The 20,419-nt window shown below is 43.8% G+C and overlaps 1 protein-coding gene across 3 annotated transcripts in view; it reads left to right on the top strand.

Moving 5' to 3' along the window:
• The first annotated feature begins 9,507 nt into the window (after positions 1–9,507).
• Positions 9,508–20,419, top strand: part of FBP2 (fructose-bisphosphatase 2) — a 34,131-nt gene continuing 23,219 nt past the window's right edge. For 2 of the 3 annotated variants that reach the window (XM_080819163.1, XM_080819165.1), the window contains exons 1-3: positions 9,514–9,783; positions 14,267–14,429; positions 16,428–16,520. In XM_080819163.1, coding sequence (XP_080675289.1) covers positions 9,614–9,783; positions 14,267–14,429; positions 16,428–16,520 — 426 coding nt within the window. In that variant the 5' untranslated portion in view covers positions 9,514–9,613. Of the gene's footprint in view, positions 9,784–14,266; positions 14,430–16,427; positions 16,521–20,419 lie in introns of all 3 variants that reach the window. The other variant, XM_080819164.1, reaches the window with a different exon arrangement.

The following is a 20,419-nucleotide window of genomic DNA, read 5'->3' as shown; positions in this document are numbered from 1 at the left end:
ACCACTCATCTGGGGATTTTCTATTAGGTTCCTCAGTAACAGCATCAGCAGGGTTTGTAAAGGTTCCCCAGGCCTCCCTGCTGCCACCTACAGGTCTGACTTTGGTTCGTAGAGGTTCCATAGCCGTGTCTCTCATGTTCCAAGTTAAAATCATGCCGGGACGTAACCCTAAATTCTAAATATACTAAGGTATATCAGCAGAGGACTTTCTCCACAATGGCATGCTTGCTGTTCTGTGTTTTTCACCAAAAGCTAAGTCCAGTTTGACTTGAAGCACCTGGCTGGTCTGGCTTTGCCACCATACTATGCCACTGGGTGATGGGACACCCTGTGACCAGGACGGGGGTAGAAATTCCAGAGGAGCATCATTGGTTCTCAAAGTTCTCATAATTTCAGAATGATCATTGTGGCAACCTGTTGCTGCTCCCTCCACCCTAATCCTCCAATGCAATGTCCATATCCAAATCCTTAGCGCCTATGAACATGACCTTAGTTAAAAAGAGGATCTTTTGCAGATTTAATTAAGGAATTTGAGGAGAGATGATCCTGGATTACCCGGGTGGGTCCATAATTGAATGATAACGCGATTTTCTAAGAGACACACAGAGAATGCAATGTGAAGCTGGAAGCAGAGACTAGACTGATGGGTCCATGAGCCAAAGAAACAAAGGAACGCCAACAGCCACCAGAAGCTGGACGATTCATCCCTACAGCTCCAGAGGGAACACCCAATAAAATGGAATACATACAAATCTAACAAAATACAAGATTACAAAACTCTGATACATGAAATCAAAGAAGAATTAAATCAATGGAGAATTACTCTTATGTTCATTGTCAAGATGTTGGTTCTTCCCAACTTGATTTACAGATTCAATGCAACCAAAACAAAATTCTGTAAGTTATTTTATGGATATTGACAAACTAATTCTAAAGTTTATGTGGGCAGACAGAAGAATAGCCAACATAGTATTGAAGGAGAAAAACATAATTGGAGGACTGATGCTACCCAACTACAAGACTTCCTATAAGTCTACAGAAATTAATGGAGCCTGGGTGGCTCAGTCAGTTGGGCGGCCAACTTGATTTTTGCTCAGGTCATGGTCTTGGGGTTGTGGGATCAAGCTCCCCATTGGGCTCCATGCTCAGTGTGGAGCCTGCTTGTCCCTCTCCCTTTGCTCCTCACCGTGCTCATGTTTGCTCTCTCTCTCTAATAAATGAACAAGTAAACAAGATATTTTAAAAAATATCTAGAGTAAGACAGTGTGGTATTGGCGAAAGACCAGACAAACAGATCAATGGAACAGGATAGAGAGTCCAGAAACAGACCCTCATAAATATCGTCAACTGATCTTTGACCAAGGAGCAAAGGGAATGCAATGGAGCAAAGATAGTCTCTTGAACAAACGGTGTTAGAACAACCAGACATCCACATGCACAAAATGAACCTAGACACAGATCTTATACCCAGCACAAATACTAACACAAAATGCATCGTAGGCCAAAATACAAACCCTAAAACTCCTAGAAGTTAATATAGGAGAAAACCTAGATGAGCTTGGGTATGGTAATGACTTTTTCGATACAACACCACATGATCCATGAAAGAAGTAATACGGCAGGCTTCATCCAGATGAAAACCTGCTCTGAGAAAGACAGTGTCAAGAGGATGAGAAGACAGGTCACAGTTTGGGAGAAAATGTTTGCAAAAGACCCATCTAATAAACGACTGTTACCCAAAAACACACAAAGAACTCTTAAAAACTCTATAAGGAAATGACTGCTTAAAAAAGGGCCAAAGACCTTAACAAACACCTCACCAAAGAAAATACTCAGATGGCAAATAAGCATATGAAAATATGCTCCACGTCATATGTCATCAGGGAAATGCAAATTAAAGGAACACCCCTACATACGTTTTAGAATGGCCAAATTCCAAACACTGACACCACCAAATGCTGATGAGGATATGAAGAAACAGGAGCTCTCACTGCGGGTGGGAATGCCAAGTGGTACAGCCACTCTGAAAGTCAACTTGGCAGTTTTCTTAAAAAACTGAACACACTCACCATATGATCCAGCCATCACAGGACCTGACACTTACCCAAGGGAGCTTACATCATACAAAATCATCATACATCATACAAAAATCATACAAAAATCTGCAGAAAGTCATTTAGAGCAGCTTAATTCGTCATGGCCAAAACTTGGAAGCAACCAAGATGCCCTTCAGTGGGTGAATGGATAAACACACTGTGGTCCACCCAGAAAATGGAATATTATTCAGTGCTTAAAAGAAATGGACTATCAAGCCATGAAAGGACATGGAAGAAAATTAGATGTGCATTTCTAACAGAAAGAAATGAAAAGTCTGCATGGCGTATGATTCTAACTATATGACATTCTGGAAAAAGCAAAACAATGGGCGTAGTAAAAAGATCAGTGGTTGGCAGAGGTCAGCATGGGGGAGGGTGGGGGGTAGAGGAGGGGGGCGGGGAGAGAGATGAACAGGCGGAGCAAAGAGGATTTCTGGGGCAGTGAGAATACTCTGTGTGATACTATGATGATAGATCTATGTCATTATATGTTTGTCTAAACCCATAAAATATGCAACACCAGGAGTGAACCCTAAGGCAAACTACGGGCCTTGGGTGATTATGATGTGTCAACGATGGTCATTCTTTGTAAAAAAAAATGTATCACTCTGGTGAGTGATGTTGGTATCAGGGGCAGTGCATGTGTGGGGTGCAGGGAGAAATGGGAAATCTCCACATCTCCTCTTGACTTTATTGTAAACCTAAACTGGTCTAAAAAAAAAACCCCAAAACCCAGAGTCTTAAAATTAATTAATTAATTAATTAATTAATTTTATTTTTTCGTTTCTTTTTTTTCTTTTCTTTTTTATTTTCTTATAAACATATAATGTATTATTAGCCCCAGGGGTACAGGTACCCTCCCCAATGTCCATAACCCCACCACCCTCTCCATCCCCCCTCCCCCCGGCAACCCTCAGTTTGTTTTGTGAGATTAAGAGTCTCTCATGGTTTGTCTCCCTCCCTTCCTACCCCCCAACCCCCCCACGTTGCATATCCACTTTCTCATATCAGGGAGATCATATGACAGTTGTCTTTCTCCGATTGACTTATTTTGTTAAGCACAATACCCTCTAGTTCCATCCACATCACTGTGAATGGCAAGATTTCATTTCTTTTGATGGCTGCATAGTATTCCATTGTATATGTATACCACATCTTCTTTATCCATTCATCTGTTGATGGACATCTAGGTTCTTTCCATAGTTTGGCTATTGTGGACATTGCTGCTATAAACATTTGGGTGCATGTGCCCCTTCGGATCACTACGTTTGTATCTTTAGGGTAAATACCCAGTAGTGCAATTGCTGGGTCATAAGGTAGCTCTATTTTCAACTTTTTGAGGAACCTCCATGCTGTTTTCCAGAGTGGTTGCACCAGCTTGCATTCCCACTAACAGTGTAGAAGGGTTCCCCTTTCTCCGCATCCTCGCCAGCAACTGTCATTTCTTGACTTGTTAATTTTAGCCTTTCTGACTGGTGTGAGGTGATATCTCATTGTGGTTTTGATTTGTATTTCCCTGATGTCGAGTGATGTGGAACACTTTTTCATGTGTCTGTTGGCTATTTGGATGTCTTCTTTGCAGAAACGTCTGTTCATGTCGTCTGCCCATTTCTTGACTGGATTATTTGTTCTTTGGGTGTTGAGTTTGCTAAGCTCTTTATAAAGATTTTGGATACTAGCCCTTTATCTAATATGTCGTTTGCAAATATCTTCTCCCATTCTGTCAGTTGTCTTTTGGTTTTGTTAACTGTTTTCCTTTGCTGTGCAAAAGGTTTTGATCTTGATGAAGTCCCAATAGTTCATTAAAATTATTTTTTTAAGATTTTATTTATTTATTTGTCAGAGAGAGAGAGAGAGCGCACAAGCAGAACCAGGCAGAGGGAGAAGCAAGCAGGCTTCCCGCTGAGCAGGGAGTCCCATGTGGGACTTGGTCCCAGGACTCTGGGATTATAGCCTGAACTAAAGGCAGATGCTTAACTGACTGAGCCACCCAGGCATCCCAAATCTTAAAATGTTTTTTAAAAAATGCATGGCATGATGAGAATAAGAGTAAAAAGCACAGCGGTTACCACTGAATTAAAAAATAGCTCTAACATGGGCTCGTTCCACTTTAACTTTGTTTTTTCCACTTGAAGAATGTATATAGCACTTTCCCATATAGTTTTTATGCACTGAAAACTGGACTTAGTATATTATAGAAAAGTAGAAACTGGATTCTTGATTTCCCATCTTTGTTTTCTGTTATCCCGTAAAGTTGAAGCTTAAGCTGATTTCACTGGTGCATGAGGAAAAATAGGGTGATCCCCCAAACGATCAGATTCCCGAGGCGCCTGGGTGGCTCAGTCGTTAGATGTCTGCCTTCAGCTCAGGTTGTGATCCCGGGGTCCTCGATTGAGCCTGTCGCCCAGTCTCCCCCCTCAGCCAGGAGTCTCCTTCTCCCACTCCCCCTGCTTGTGTTCCCTCTCTCCCTGTGTCTCTCTCTGTCAAATAAACAAACAAATAAATAAATAAATAAATTCAGATCTTAAAAAAACAACCAGATTCCCCACGTGGAACATCTTATAACGGCCTCAGTGTTCCACTCAGTGTTCTACCCCACTCAGGTACACAGCAAACACAGCAGTCCTTCGGGGGCAAATGTGTGCACATTTTTAAACATTTTGCTACAATCGCGTTTTTTCTTTTCTTTTTTGCCTGATGGCACTGCTTCTTATAATAAAATCTTCTCTGACTGACAACTTAAAAAGCAACCTCATATGTTGGGATTACATGGGGGAATGAATGGAAACCCTCTTAGTAGGGTTTTGCTAACGAAGAAGTGTCCCTTGGTTGATCCTCTAGAATCACGTTCCAGATCCTTGTCTTCAGATCCTGATGCAAGAGCGAGATTGCCTCGACTGTCGGGAGGGTCTGCTTGTCCTTACTCACTCAGACTCAGGTCTGTGAGCATCCGTTATCAAGCAGAGCAGGGCTCCAGGCAGCTTTGTGGTCATTGGCAGATCGGTGGCACTGAGCTAAATGAGAGCTGGGTACCGCTCTCCCTCTCTGCTGGCTTCCACCATGGCCGCTCTGTTTCCACCCTGTTGTGTGCCCTGAAGGAACTCTGGCATTTGCTGAAAGGTCATCAGTTGCAATTTTAGACCACTGGGTAACTCGAACTTGTAACATTTAAGTGTAGCTGCAAAAGGGGTGTGATCGCTGCACTCAGCTATCAGCCAGGGCCAGATGGTGGCACAAATAGCGGACCCTCCCCTGTTCCCTTTGTGGATGAGTCACTGACTGCTTACAAATGACACTACCCAATACCACTCCCTCCTCCATCTCCAAGGTCTCCAGTCTTCTGCTTATTCTTAACATGGGCGCGTGCCTGGGTGCAGAGCTTCTCCAGGAGTTTGCCCTGAGGTACTGGTTGGCTGGTTTCACTTCCAATCTTGCTAACATATACTTTTATAAAACATAATAGAAAGAATTACAGGAAAGGCCAAAGAAGAGAGTTATCCTTTTTTTTTTTAAATTTTATTTATTTATTTGTCAGAGAGAGAGAGAGAGAGAGAGCGAGCGTGCACTGGCAGAAGGAGGCAGAGGGAGAAGCAGGCTCCCCGCCGAGCAAGGAGCCCGATGTGGGACTCGATCCCAGGACGCTGGGATCATGACCTGAGCCAAAGGCAGCCGCTCAACCAACTGAGCCACCCAGGCGTCCCGAAGAGAGTTATCCTTTAAGCAGAGTTTCAGCTGAGGGATGCAGCAGACTGTGAATGTATTTGATGCCACTGCACGGTGTGCTGAAAAAATCGTTATAGTGGTAAAAAAAAAACAAAAACCCAAACCTGGAAAAATGAAATAAAAAACAATTACATATAAAATGCAGTCCCCAATTGTTTAGTATTAGATTGTAATTTCATTTAAATTTAAATTACATTTTATTATTAGATTTATTATTATTATTTTTAAAGATTTCATTATTTTTTTGAGAGAGAGATGGGGAGCCAGAGAGAGAGAGAGAGAGAGCAGGGGAGAGGAGCAGAGGAAGAGGGAGAAGCAGGATCCACACTGAGCAGAGAGCCTGATGCAGGACTCGATTCCAGGACCCTGAGATCATGACCTGAGCCAAAGGCAGATGATTAACTGACCGAGTCACCCAGGCGCCCCTTATTGCTAGATTTAAATCACATTTTAATACAGACAGAGCAAACACAATATAGGACAATTGCTATAGAAATTTCTAAATTATTTCAATTTTTCTACTAACTTTGTCATGGACTGGTGCAGTTTGCAGACTGTCCATGATCCATTTTGTATTTTGTTCTATAGTAATATGAATTTTTTAAAAAGTGTACAGCTACTTGAGTTTAACACACGTATAGATTCAAATTGCCATCACCGGGGCGCCTGGGTGGCTCAGTGGGTTGAAGCCTCTGCCTTTGGCTCAGGTCATGATCCTAGGGTCCTGGGATGGAGCCCTACGTCGGGCTCTCTGCTTGGCAGGGAGCCTGTTTCCCCGGCTCTCTCTCCACCTGCCTCTCCGCCTACTTGTCTGTCAAATAAATAAATAAAATCTTAAAAAACAAAACAAAACAAAACAAAGCAAATTGCCATCACCATAATTCGGATAGGGAACAGTCCCATCAGGCAACAGTCCTTGTCTTGACCCTCCCCATACCTGTAGGCCCTGGCAACTATGGAATTGTTCTCTTTATACTTAATTTTGTTTTCTAAAAATATAAATGGAATCATACCACATGTAATCTTTGAGACTGGCTTCCTTCACTTAGTACAGTGTCTTCGAGATTCGTCCCGGGGCAGAAGGCAGCAGGTTTGTTCCTTTTTATTGAAGAACTCTAGTCTATTTTACGACTCTACCCCAGTTTGTTTATCCTTTCACTGAGGAGCACTTGGGTTTGCAGTCTCTGACATTATAAATAGAGCTGCTATAAATATTCATGAATCGGTGTTAGTGTGCATAGACATAATCCTTTCTCCAGTGACCTGGCATCCTTTCGCACCGTCATGTGGGAAATCCTTTGAGGACAATGTTGTACCTCAAAGGAGATCTGGAAACCAATAACCAGGATAGTCTTTTCTCTTGTACTCACTTACTGGCCCAGGACTCCTGACACCCAGCTACATCTCCTCCTATAATCATGTCAGAAGAATCATTGTTGATCAGACAAAACTTGTTATTCATTAATGGCAACATGCATTGGCAAGTAAAGAAGGTTCCCTCCATAGTTCTTACCATTTCCTGAAGCTCTCAGAAGAAAAAAGAGAGCTTTCTGGTTTAGATGCTGGTGGTGTCAGAATGAAAGTGTTCTGACAGAGCAGGTCCCCTTCCACAGCTGTATCTTACCAAAGGCTCACACAAGCAGGTGCACAAAGATATGGAAGCCTGTTGAAACATTGTTTCAAGAGCGAACATTTCCAGAATCATCAAACAGTCCATGCATTGGATTGCAGTATATCTCTGTGTACCAACACGGATGTGTATTTCTGAGATGTTTCGCTATGGCATCCACTTGAGATTGGCTGGTCCATGGAATACCAGTGCCCAACCTCCGTAGCAAGGGGTCCCCATATGGCATAGGTCTGGTCAAAGCTATGTAGGCAGAAGTCCACTGGTGTGTGTGTAGGGAGAGGGCGGGGGAGAGTGTTCTGGGCAAATACTTCTTTTCTAATAAAAGGCAACTGATGTGATGGGAGCCCCCTTCTCCCCTCTTTGGGTCTTCAGTGTGGGCTAGATGTTCAGAATGGTGGCTGCCATTTTGTGCTCTTGAGGTGTCTTAGCTTGGTGGCAGAAGCCAGCTGACCAAGGATAACAGAAGAGACAGAGGGGCTCCTCCTGGAAACTTTGAGTAGCTAAATAAATGCCAGCAGCCACCTCCTAGTGAACTCATGAGAAAACATGAGAAAAATAAACTCCCGCATATCTAAGTCGTCTGAGTTTTCTCTTGCTTGCAGCTAAACACATTCTGATTGAATTAACTGTCAGAAAAAAAGAAATCCCATTGCAACGTCTTCATGTATATTCGACAGAGCAATGTGCATATTCTATTTTGCAAAATGGAGTTGTATATGTACACATAATAGTTACATATACATCTAAAATAGTTATATATACATAATAGTTAATATACATCTAAAAACTCTAACAGCAACAAAAATAAAAACTCTAACAATAGTCGTATATACATCTAAACCATAGGTACACATAATTATTAAATACACATCTAAAAAATATACATCTAAAATAGTTATATATATCTATAATAGCTCAGAGGTACTGAGTACCTACTATGTGCCAGGCTCATCTTTTTGTTTTTAACCCTGACAATGACTCTATAAGGTAGATGTTTTACTGCTATTCCCACTTATGAGAGAGAAAATTGAGGATTCAGGAAACTTCCCGGGAACATCTAGCAGGTAACTAACTTAACTAACTGGCTTGGGACTCAGTGCCAGGTGTGTGTGCCCCTACAGAACCTTCTTGGTCCACTCTAGGCAGGCCCCCACCAGTGCCTATGACCCATACAAACCCCCCACCAACCCAGTTAGTCCTACAGAGTGGGTTGGGGGCTGGGCTGGTGGTGAGGTCTTTCTTTCTTTATTTCCTTTATTCATTTTTTCAAGATTTTACTTATTTGAGAGAGAGAGAGGGAGAGAGAGCATGAGCAGGGGGAGGGGCAGAAGACTCTCCTCTGAGCAGGGAGCCCCATGGGCTCGATCTCAGGGACCCTATGATTATGACCCAAGTCGAAGGCAGACGCTTAACCGACTGAGCCACCCAGGTGCCCCTCACTTTTCTTTATATATTTCCGTAATGTTTCCTTTCAGTAAGCAGGTAGCATTTTTGAATTGAAAATGCAAATCTAGAGGAATTGATAAAACAGCCCTGATGTGAGACACTGCGCTAGGAAGATAATTTTCTTCTTCTAGATTTGTTTATCTATCATGGATACCCCTTCGGTCACACGTGCTTTTGGAAATAAGAAGCCCCCTTTGCACACGTTTATGAAAGACCCCTGGCTAAGCGGAACCAGGATTATCTCATCACCTGACCTATACCCCAGATAAGTTACCTGCCAGTGTCCCTCCCATAGGCACAGGGGAATTGGGTTCTGCAGTAGATGTATGCAAAGCATCCCAAGTCCTGGAAGGAGAGGGTTTTATGGATTTTTTTTTTTTTTTTTTTTTTTTTTTTAGTGGCTGGATTTCTCTTCTCTCACCAGTTACTGAAGGGTTGCTTCCTGGGATCATCAAGAAAAATGAGGTGTGTGTTTCTGGGCTGCCTGATTCTATTTGCAGCTTGCTTATGGTGCTTTGGCAGCCTTCCAAATCAGCCTGCCAGAGAGATTTCCTTGAGGGCTTGCCCAGTTGTCTTAACCACGTGGGTTGGGGCACTTTTTCCTTAAAGGTCCTGGCAGGGCTCGTAGGAACCAGCTCTGATACGACTGAGCTACAGCCTTTCGAGATAAACAGGGCTTCCTGGGATAAAAGAAGGATTTGCAAAGTTCCCCGCCACGATGTCGGACAGAAGCCCCTTTGAAACGGACATGCTCACCCTGACTCGCTACGTTATGGAAAAGGGGCGTCAGGCCAAAGGGACTGGGGAGCTCACACAACTGCTGAACTCCATGCTGACGGCCATCAAAGCCATATCCTCGGCTGTGCGCAAGGCCGGCCTGGCCCACCTGTGAGTCCGGGGGGAGCAGTGCGGGGCTCAGACCCGCCCTTGACACGCAGGGATTCAGGCATGGGTGGGGCATGTGCAAACCTGCAGGTGCTCGGGGAAGCTGCCTCTGTGTCCTGGAGGGAAGGTGCTTTTAAAGTTTGTCTCTGATGAAGGGCTCTTGACTTGTTTCAAGAAAGGAACAAAATACTGGGAGAGATGGTATGAAGGAAAAAAAAAAAAGAATTTGTCTTTTTCTTTTTTAAAAAAATGTATAATTTTTCCAGTTGCCATGTATTATAATGATGACCAGCTCAGGGGCTTGTTGCATTTAATACAGGTTGAATTATCATGATTTGTTTCTTGCTGCACAAAGAAACAGTGAGAAAGGCTTGAGATTTCGCTTTAACTCTTAGCAGATATGAGCATTTTATTGCCCTGAACTTTGCCAACGTGCTAGGAGCTAGGAATCATTTACAAAATAACTCCCTGCCCTGAGGCTTCAGTCTTATTTTGGAAAGGAGTCTTTTTTGCTTTTAAGACAGTTTTTTGTTTCTTTTCTGTGACTCTTTATCTTCTCTGTTTGGTGTGAAGGAAGCTGGGATGTTCTGGGTCGAGGAGGAGGGAATGCAGAGCGTTCTTCCACTTTATTCTCTTCTGTACTCCTTCCAAGCACAGAACGAGGCCAAGTTCATGCAACAGCTGCTGACTGTCACAGCTGCTGACAGTTGCTTATTTTGCCAGCAAAAATGAGTTTATTAGGGAATAGTAGAGAATTGCAATCTGGGACAAGTAAGCTCTGCCAAAAACCATAGGCTGGTCTAACAAAGGAGAAGCAGGTTATTTTACGGAGGAGGAAATTGGCAGGGGTTGTTTTGAACGAAAGCCCATTGGTGAAAAACAAAAGTTCAGGGCCATCATGTTTTTTTACTGACTGAGTTGCTGGGCTAGTCAATTTCTTGGAGGAGATGCCACTTACATTTTTTCTTGTAGGAGTCTGTAATTAATTGATGATTTCCTGGAGGATTCTTCTCTTAGGGTTTGGAATTGACGGCACTTCCGGCAATGACCTCCGGTGGTCCAGTGTGAGAGCTCCCCCTTCTGGCCTCCTGACTCAATTTTAGTGAGGTTTCCCTTTATTTAATAAAATTTCACACAGCCAAGTGTCCAGTTTAAGTCTGTGGTAAAAAGAAGCTGACTTTCTCTGGGGTTCCATCTTCTTTGTAGCAAGTCCAGTGGAGGTCTTCTCAAAAGTTGAAGGGACTCACTATTATTATTCCAAAAATGAAATAACAAAAAGAAATAACAACATCTAATAATTTAAAATATTAATTCTTAACAATTTAATAATTATAATACAGAAAAAAATTGGTAGAATTGTGGGGCACCTGAGTGCCCACATTCAGTTAAGCATCTGACCCTTGATCTCAGTTCAGGTCTTGATCTCAGGATCATGAGTTCAAACCCCGCATCGGGCTCCACACTGGGAGTGGAGCCTGCTTAAAAAAAAAAAAAAATAATAATAATAAAGATGTATTATGATCGCCTTTCCCCACTCTCTGTGTATTGCTGTAATTGTATTATTGTGTCATCCAGCAATAATGGCCAAGCTCTACAATTAAGAACTTTCGTGAATGCAAGGTGAAGTCATTTGCCTCTGTCCTGCTCCTATGAGGTGATGGGCTATGCTGAGTGATACTAAATAGTGACTTTACCTGTCCCTGCATATGGGCCCTGCTATGCTTAGAGCCATTTTCTGGGCATCTCCCCTGCTTGCTGACATTTCTGTATTTTCTACCCACCTTAATGCGCTCCTCCTCTTTGCAGGATGCTTAGCTGAGCAATGGCGGCTGTGGTAGGGTTGTACTAATTGCCTTCAGAACTCTTAGCTTTGTGGCTGTTGAGGGTCCAGATGAAGTAGACTCAGGAACTGGGTAATAGGGGGTTCATTGAACTTGGCTCTTCCTTCCACGTGAATATCTACACTTGCTGGGACCTCAGTTTCTCATTTGTAAACTGGAGGGGATGCTAACAGCCCCTAACTTACAGGGTTCTTGTAAGGCTTAGTGGATCCATGGGATGAAGATTTCAAAAAGGCCAGATCCATAATAAATGCTCAGTAAATTCTCATGATTACAGTGGTTCCAAGTGCAGATCCGAGGAAATTTGCGGCTGGCTGTGCCATGCTGCTGACTGTCCACTAGGTGGCAGGTGCAGACCACCGAATCAAGATGTCACGCTCCACCTTTTTCTCAGAGGCCGTCAGGCAGGGGTCCTCAGGCTGGCAGGAGACCCACATCCTGTCAATTCAGATGACATCCTTCCCTAGCCCCTCAGTAAGAAACACCAAAATGGCAGTTGAGAAGCCCATTGTCTGGAAATTCCTTCTTTCTAATGAAATGCTGAGATTAATGAACAGGACAATGGAACAGCAAGGGAATTGCTTCTCGGATTGCTAGAGGGTTGCTCTCTGTCCTGGAGCAATTCTGCTCATGAAAACGGGACTTCCACATACTTCTGTCTCTTCTCACTTAGGGGACCTCAAGCCCCTCATTCTTTTGCTTCCTTTTTCTGGGAAGACATTTTTAGGCACAAACTTAATGAATGCCAAAGGGATCAGAAATTTTCATGTTTTTTTTTTCTTCTTTTTTGGTCCTCTCATGGCTGTAAGAAGAAGGGAATGCTAGAATGCTTCTTCTGGAAACATCTTCATGGTTTTCTACTGTCAGTGGTAGAATATCCCATTTAAAAATTGTCAGTAAAGTTTTTCTTAAAGATTTTATTTGTTTATTTGATAGAGAAAGACGCAGTGAGAGAGGGAACACAAGCAGGGGGAGTGGGAGAGGGAGAAGCAGGCTTTCCGCCGAGCAAAGAGCCCAATGTGGGACTCAAACCCAGGACCTTGGGATCATGATCTGAGCCAAAGGCAGATGCTTACCAACTGAGCCACCCAGGCACCCCAAAAAATTGTCAGTAAAGTTTTAATATTAGTTAAAATGGTAAACGATATTGTCCTGTGGGTTATAAAGCTCTCTTGCATCTGTGACCTAACTTGGAGCAGTTGTCAGACAATTAGATCTCAGTATGAATGAGCTTTCATTCTTTCTGGAAGGAGGGGTGTTGTTGGGGTTAAGGGTAGATGGCATCTGGAGGAAGGCTGTCAGTCAAGGAAGAGGGTGGGAAATAAGTTGTCTCTTGTTTAGGGTAGATCAGTGGTTCTCAACCCTGGCTACCTGTTGGAACCACTTGAGGATTCCTTCAACAAATAAATGGCATTAAATAAAGGAGAAGTAGGGAAATTACTTTCCTGTCATGCCTTCTTCATAATTCATTGAATGTGTATTGAGCATCTACTATGTCCTTGAGCACTATGGAAATCAGTACAGTAGCAGTCTAGCATTCAGTGAACAGACAGTCCAGCAGGAAAGGTTGCATGAACAGGTCATGAACTGCTGTGGGAGGGAGGGATGATAGGGGATGTGTCCAGTGTGTAGTGGGACCAAGGAAGCTTCCAGAAGGGATCAGGAGGGAGACTAGTGAGAAGCTGATGGTTGGCAGAGAGCATTCCTGTGGAGAAACACCATGAGTGAAGGTAAAAAGGAGAGGAACAGTTTGCTGGGTGCTGGTGGCCACAGGACCTTTGCACTGTTGAGATGAAAAAGGCTTGAGCGGGGTAATAGCCACCCCACTTTTAGAGGGAAGAGTGTGGAAGTGTGGGGGTAGGATGGCAAACTCAGGGGTACCTGTAAGGCAAGTGTGTGTCTGGTGGATTCTGGAGGCGAGACTGGCTGAATGAGGTGAGTGGGACAGGGCTTCCTTGGTGGGACCTCAAGTCCACCGTGGGGAACCTGGGAACTCAGGGTGAGACCAGAGTTATCTGGTTGGTATTTTAGAAGGATCCTGTCCATGAGGGTGGGAACTGGGAGACCTTGCATATGGATATTCTAAAATTAAAAACTAGATAGAATTTTTCTTTCATTGCTTGAAATGGCAATGAAGAACAAAATTAAACTAGTTAATTGTGTCCCTGAGTTAATTGTGTCCCCGACTTTCCTTCTTAAGGAACACAAAGCTGTCACAGAGCTATTTTTCATTTGACTCACTGGTCCACTATTTGGGGTAATCAACAGATACTTGAAATTTCCAGGCTGGAAAGCCATGAGCCTTTATTTGTTGGAGTCAGTAATGACAGCAGTGTGTCTGAGTTTATGAACTAGCCCTTTCCCTTCCCTCCCACTGCTGAATGCTGGTTTGTGTTTTATTAAGACTGAGTTCTGGGTAGGTTTTTTGTGAAAATAAGGGGATAGGACCATATATCCCCAAGGCCTAAAGGAAGCAAAATTGAGAATCCCCGCTGTGAGTCATGTTACACTTGGTCTGTATAATTTGGAGACTCTGCAGCCATGAGGGGAAAAGCTGGGATACAATGGTGGTATCTTAGCTTCTGGGCTTCTCTGCTGGAGTTTGGATTCCTTTAGTGATTTAATTCAGACTTTCCTCTTCTTAGGTATGGAATTGCGGGAAGCGTGAACGTGACCGGGGATGAGGTGAAGAAATTGGACGTGTTATCCAATTCTTTGGTGATCAACATGCTCCAGTCCTCCTACAGCACCTGCGTCCTGGTTTCGGAGGAGAATAAAGACGCAATTATCACCGCCAAGGACAAGAGGGTGAGTGCCGGGCAGGCATGCAGTTCCCCTCTTCACCAGCAGACGGCACTGCCGAGTCGGGAAGAATCTGGTTGCTTTGCTTTTCTTTAGTTTCTGGCATTTTCCTCGATTCCTTAAATTCTGTTTTCTGAAAAAAAAAATGGATTGCATTCTTCTTTAGCTAGAAGTCTTACACTGTCTAGTGAAAAAAATTCTATGACCGGGTGATTCATTCAGGAAGTAAAACAGAGTAATTTACTGGAAATGCCTCAATGGGTGGGGTTCATGTGTTTTCATGTGCCCGGAACAAGTCTTGCATTTTTTTTGTGGCTTCAAAGTCATTAAGTCTAATAAAAAGTAGAGTTCCTGGGAAGAGCACTCATCCCACTTCTATGCCCATTACCCCAACACACACTTTTCCAAGGGGGCTCTGGTTTCGGCAGAGATCTCTTTGCGCCTGACAAACCGTTAGATTCACGTAGGAAAGAAATCATAAGGATCGTGTGCTCTTGCCTTAATACAATGGCAAACCTGGTCAGTGCAGGGCATGACCGGGGAGGGTCTGTAGTCATTCACAAACAGTTCATTAAAGACAGAGGTTTGCTGGTGGCCAAAAATTCAACCTATGCTCAGCTATTAAACAAAATAAATACTGGGACTGGTCCTTGTTTTATACATTGGGTGTTGGAGACCATTTCCTCATAATTAGCTGAGAGGACAGAACGGTAAAGCCAAATTTATTAAATACCTGCTGTATACCAGGGACCGTGCAAAGTACTTTACTCTCGCCGTGTCACACAATTTAAACTAAACCACGCTGATCATTTTCAACGTTTAGCTCTCACTGATATGCCCCCAATCATCTCTCCAATCTAATTCATCATTTTCCCCACCAGTTGACCCAAGCCATACAGGTCTTAGTGCTAGTTCTTGAATATTCCATGCCTACTTCCATGCCAGCTCCTTGAGCATTTTCCAGCATGTTCCAGACGTTCAACAGATACTTGTGGAAAGCGTGCATGCATGAATGAATGGGCTCACTTGAATTATCTACAGGGAGAATGGGAAATTTCCAAATTTATGGATTATCCCACTTTTTAACCCACCCTCACCCCCACTGAGCAAGGAATAAAAAAGAAGGTCAGCTTAAGCTAGGGCATTACTCACCAGAAAGTCAGGGAGAAGTAATTTTAGTGGTGGGAGAAATGACTCCTTTGATGTTCTATTATCCGTGTGGAATTAGCCAGGAGACTCCGATCCCCATCACTACAGCTCTCCTGGAACCTTGCACATAGGAGGCCTGTAAAAAGTATCTGGTGATTTCTTTCTATGGAGTGACAGCTGGAGCAGCCTGTGACAGCAGTGGGGTGAGCTAGAAAGATCCCACCCACTCTGTCTTCTGGTCTTCACGTAGGACAGGTGGGTCGGCTGCAGCAAAACCTGGGACGGTATTTTCATTCCCATGACTATTTATGGATACTAGCTCTCTTAGATCCAGAGGCTCTGGAATGTTGTTCTGAGGTTTTCTAAAGTCTTTTGGCAAAAATGCTTCAAAAGGAGGAAAGCCTGTCTGTAGAGAGGTTCAGAAAGAGTCATGAATAAATCTATAACCGACCTTACCGCGGGTATGGACAGAGCTGGCCCAGGTTCACCTTCCGCTTCTCTACCCCTTTGGGCCAGTTGTTAGTTTCAGACTGGGTTTCCTGTCACACCCTCGGCAGCCCTGAGTCTCCAGGGGGCCGGGGAGGGCAGAGCCAGAGGAAGCGAGGAGGTGGATGGGACATGGATCGCCCCACGTGGGCATCAACTCATCAGTCTATGGGCAGGTTGGTCCTGGGCTTAGGATTCATAGATGCTGATACACTTTGCCACCCTTTAGTAATTGCATTTTTTGGTAAGAATAACCCTTTGCTCTCAATCACTTTTTGATGTAGTGTTACCTGCCATTTACAGCCATTTACATGGAGTGTGTTGTTTGAAAGGGGACCAATCAGGTGGTTCTTCTCTCCGTGCATTTAGGGGAAGTACGTGGTCTGCTTTGACCCACTGGATGGATCTTCTAACATCGACTGCCTGGCCTCCATTGGAACCATCTTTGCCATCTACAGGAAGGTGAGTAGACGGTCTGATCTTTAATGCCTCCTCCCTCTAGGGGTTTCTGGAAGGTTGCTGGGCTGGGAGCCATGAGTTTGGAGTTCTAGTCTCTGTCCTCCCACTAACCAGACAGGCCACTGTAGGCAAACCATAGCTCACTCAGTCTCTGGATCCTCACCTGAAGGAGGGTACTTTTCTGACTACCCTCTTCACCGCCCTGGTGGGACGGTAACATCAGAGGACAGATGGGGCCTGGTTTTGAAAATCTGGTTGTGACACAAATATCAGATGTGGTATTAGGTTCTTGGTGGCATTTGAGGACTACTCTGCTTCCTCGTTATGTTTCTCAAATCTTATTGTATTGATTTTCTATTGCTGCTGTAAAAACTGGCCACAAGTTTAGAGGCTTAAAACAGTGCCCACTTATTGTCTACTGTTCTGTAGGTCAGCTCTCTGACGGGCATGGCTGGGTTCTCTGCTCGCGTCTCGTAAGGCCAAGATCTGTGTGTCAGCCAGCCTAGGCTCCTCCTGAGAAGTTGGGGGTGGACAGTTTGCTCCCAGATTTGGTTAGGTTGTTGTCAGAATTCAGTTCCATTCTGTGGTAGGATGGAGGTCCCCAGCTTTTTTTGGCTGGCTGATGCTGGGGCCGTTCTCAGCTTCTAGAAGCTTCTTACGTTCTGTGTTTTGTGACTCTTGTATCCTTAAAGGATACAAGGCCAAGTCTTACTCAGACTTCTAATCTCTCTGATATCCCCACTTTGCTTCATCTCCCCTGGCCTCAGCCACAGAAAGTTCCCTGCTTTTAAAGGCTTATTAGAGGGGCGCCTGGGTGGCTCAGTAGGTTAAAGCCTCTGCCTTTGGCTCAGGTCATGATCCCAGGGTCCTGGGATGGAGCCCCACATTGGGCTCTCGGCTCAGCTGGGAGCCTGCTTCCTCCTCTCTCTCTCTCTGCCTGCCTCTCTGCCTACTTATGATCTCTGTCTGTCAAATAAATAAATAAAAAATCTTAAAAAAAAATAAAGGCTTATTATATTAGATTGGGCCGTGGCACCTGGGTGGCTCAGTGGGTTAAAGCCTCTACTTTCGGCTCAGGTCATGATCCCAAGGTCCTGGGATCGAGCCCTGCATCGGGCTCTCTGCTCAGCAGGGAGCCTGCTTCCCCCTCTCTCTCTGCCTGTCTCTCTGCCTGCTTGTGATCTCTGTCTGTCAAATAAATAAATAAAATCTTAAAAAAAAAAAAGATTAGATTGGGCCCATCTAGGTAATCCAGGATGATTTATTTTCAGTTGGTAACCCTAATTATATCTGAAAGTCCCTTGTGCCAAATAATGCAACACGGTCACAGATTCTGGGGATTAGGATCTCTCTGGGGCCTTTGCCTACCGCACATACCCAACAACGGAGAGGATTTTATGGCTTGGTTTGTGACCATCCTGTATCACCAGAGACTTCACGGCAAACCACATAATCCACCATGGATCACAATTTGAGGATCAGTCCTCACTCCAATCAGGATGGCTGGGCTCTGCCCTGGGGGCTTTCAGGCAGAACGGAGACCAAGGCTGCCGGATGGTCTTAAGGATTGTCCTTTTGGATAATCTTCCCCCCAGGCTGGTTGTGGAGGCCCCTACCCAGGCCACTGTCTCCACAGCATGCATTCTGTTCACTAAACTACTTGTGATCAAATCGCAGGCATCACTGACTTTCTGTGCTACGATTCGGCACTAATTCTGTCATGTGCGTGTGATTAACTTCCTCTGAGTGTTTTCCTTAGTGCTCTTGATACACGTGGGGGAAAGATTGGGTTGGTTCCATGTCACCTAATGTGTTGTCTGTAGATACTGATATTTGAAGATATTTCTACTTGGCTGATGGTTGTTCAAAGAAAGAGGCCAGAATTTGATTTTCAGGGGGCAAAAGCTTAGCAGAAAACTAACCTTAGCAGGATATGTCAATTAGTCTAAGTTTCTTTGTGAGGAGAACGTCGAGGAGCAGGAGTGGGCTCTGCTACTCCTGTCTTGGAGAACCAAATGGAGGCCAAGCCAGCCTGGACTGGAGGGAACCTCTGAGAATTTTGCTTTCCCACTTGGTGCGTCTCTCTTTTTTTCCTTCAAAGAGAGCAAAGGAGACTTTTGCTGAGGGGGCAGGCGAGAATGACTGCAGACACTTTCTCTGGTATTTGAGAGAGTGAAAGACTAGGGTGATGTTTTGAGGTCAAGCAAAAACGAGCCAGGTGAAGAAAGGAGCTTTGCTTCTCCCTTTAAGGTACAGCTTAGAGATGAAAATAAAGGGATGGGTGGTGTGATCTTCATGAAATTCCAAAAAAAGATACCAGTTGTACCTTTGAGGTGGTTTTAAGCGTTGACTTTTTCATTATGGCTAATGCTATGGACTACGGATCGTGAGTTGGCCATGTTCTGCCCACCTGTAAGCGCCGAGCCCCTGGCTCAGTCCTCGCCTAGCCCGTGAGGCAGGTGCACTTACTGCTGTCACTTTTTTACTGGTGAACAAATTGAAGCACAGAGAGAATCACCAGTCAGGAACCGGCAGGTCAGGGGTTCAAACGGGCCCTCCAGCTCCACCCATCAGGCTCTTCATAGCTTCTCACCCCCCTCCAGCTTCACTGAGATACAGTTGACGTATAACACTGTATTAGAATTGGTGAACAACATAGTGATTTGAGATCTGTATGTATCTATGTCCTTATACATACAGATACATATATACATACATGTACATAAAATAAATATGTATTTTTTTCTGGTCATGAGAACTTTTATGATCCACTCTCTTAGCAACTTTCAAATATACAATCAGTATTGTTAACTATCGTGACCATGCTGTACGTTACATCCTTAGGACTTACGCATCGAATAACCGGAAGTTTGTATCTTTTAGTCACCTTCAACCCTAACCCCTCACTGTTCTGCCCCTGCCTCTAGCAACTCCCCGTGTTTCTAGAAAAAAACCACAGGAGAATATCTTCATGCTTTTGGGGAAGGTAAATATTTCTTAAACAAGAGAGAGAAAGCAATAACCATGAAAGAAAAGGCTAATGAACTGTACTTCATTAAAATTAAGAACTTTCCATTCATCAGAAGACAAAATTAAGAGTGTAAAGGTAATCACAGACTGGCAGAAAAGATTTTCAAGACATAATTCCAAAAAGAGACCTCTGTGTAGAATAAGTAAAGATCTTCTACAAATGAATTAAATATACCATTCTCTCATCAAAGTGCTGGACAAAGATTAGAACAGGCACTTCACTGAAGGGAGTTTTTTCCACAACTGGTGAATAATAAGCACAAGAGAGATACTCGGCATCATTGGTCATCAGGGAAATGAGCATTAAAACAGTGAGACATCATTTACCCCACAAGAATGGCTAAAATGAAAAGCGCGTACCAAGTGTTGATGAAGAAACTGAGAATTGTACATTGTTGGTGGGAGCAAAAATAACACAAACACTTTAGAAAGTTGGGATGGCACCTGCTTATGATTAATGTAGAGTCATACATTATGGCCCAACGAATCCACTCCTGGTACGCACCCAAGATAAGTGAGTGCTTGTGTCTGCCCAAAGACATGTGATAAGTGATCCATGTTAGCCCCTTGTGGGAAAACAGAGCCAAACTGTGTATCAGCATTAGAATGGATAAATAAATTGTGATGTATTCATACAAGAGAAAACTACATAGCAATGAAAAAGAACAGAAAACTGACATGTGCAAAAACACAGATAAAATTACAAAGACATAATGTTGTGAAACAAGCCAGATACAAAAGAACACTTGCTTTAGGATTTCATTAAATGAGGTTCCAAAACAGGCAAAGGTGATTATCCTTTTGATATCCACTTGATAAAGGGCAGGGTAGAGGTTACCTTTGGGGGAGGTGATTGTGATTGAGGAGAGTGC

This window comes from Martes martes (assembly GCF_963455335.1).
Source record: "Martes martes genome assembly, chromosome: 12".
NCBI classification, from domain to species: domain Eukaryota; kingdom Metazoa; phylum Chordata; class Mammalia; order Carnivora; family Mustelidae; genus Martes; species Martes martes.
This window is presented reverse-complemented; position numbering and strand designations above follow the sequence as displayed.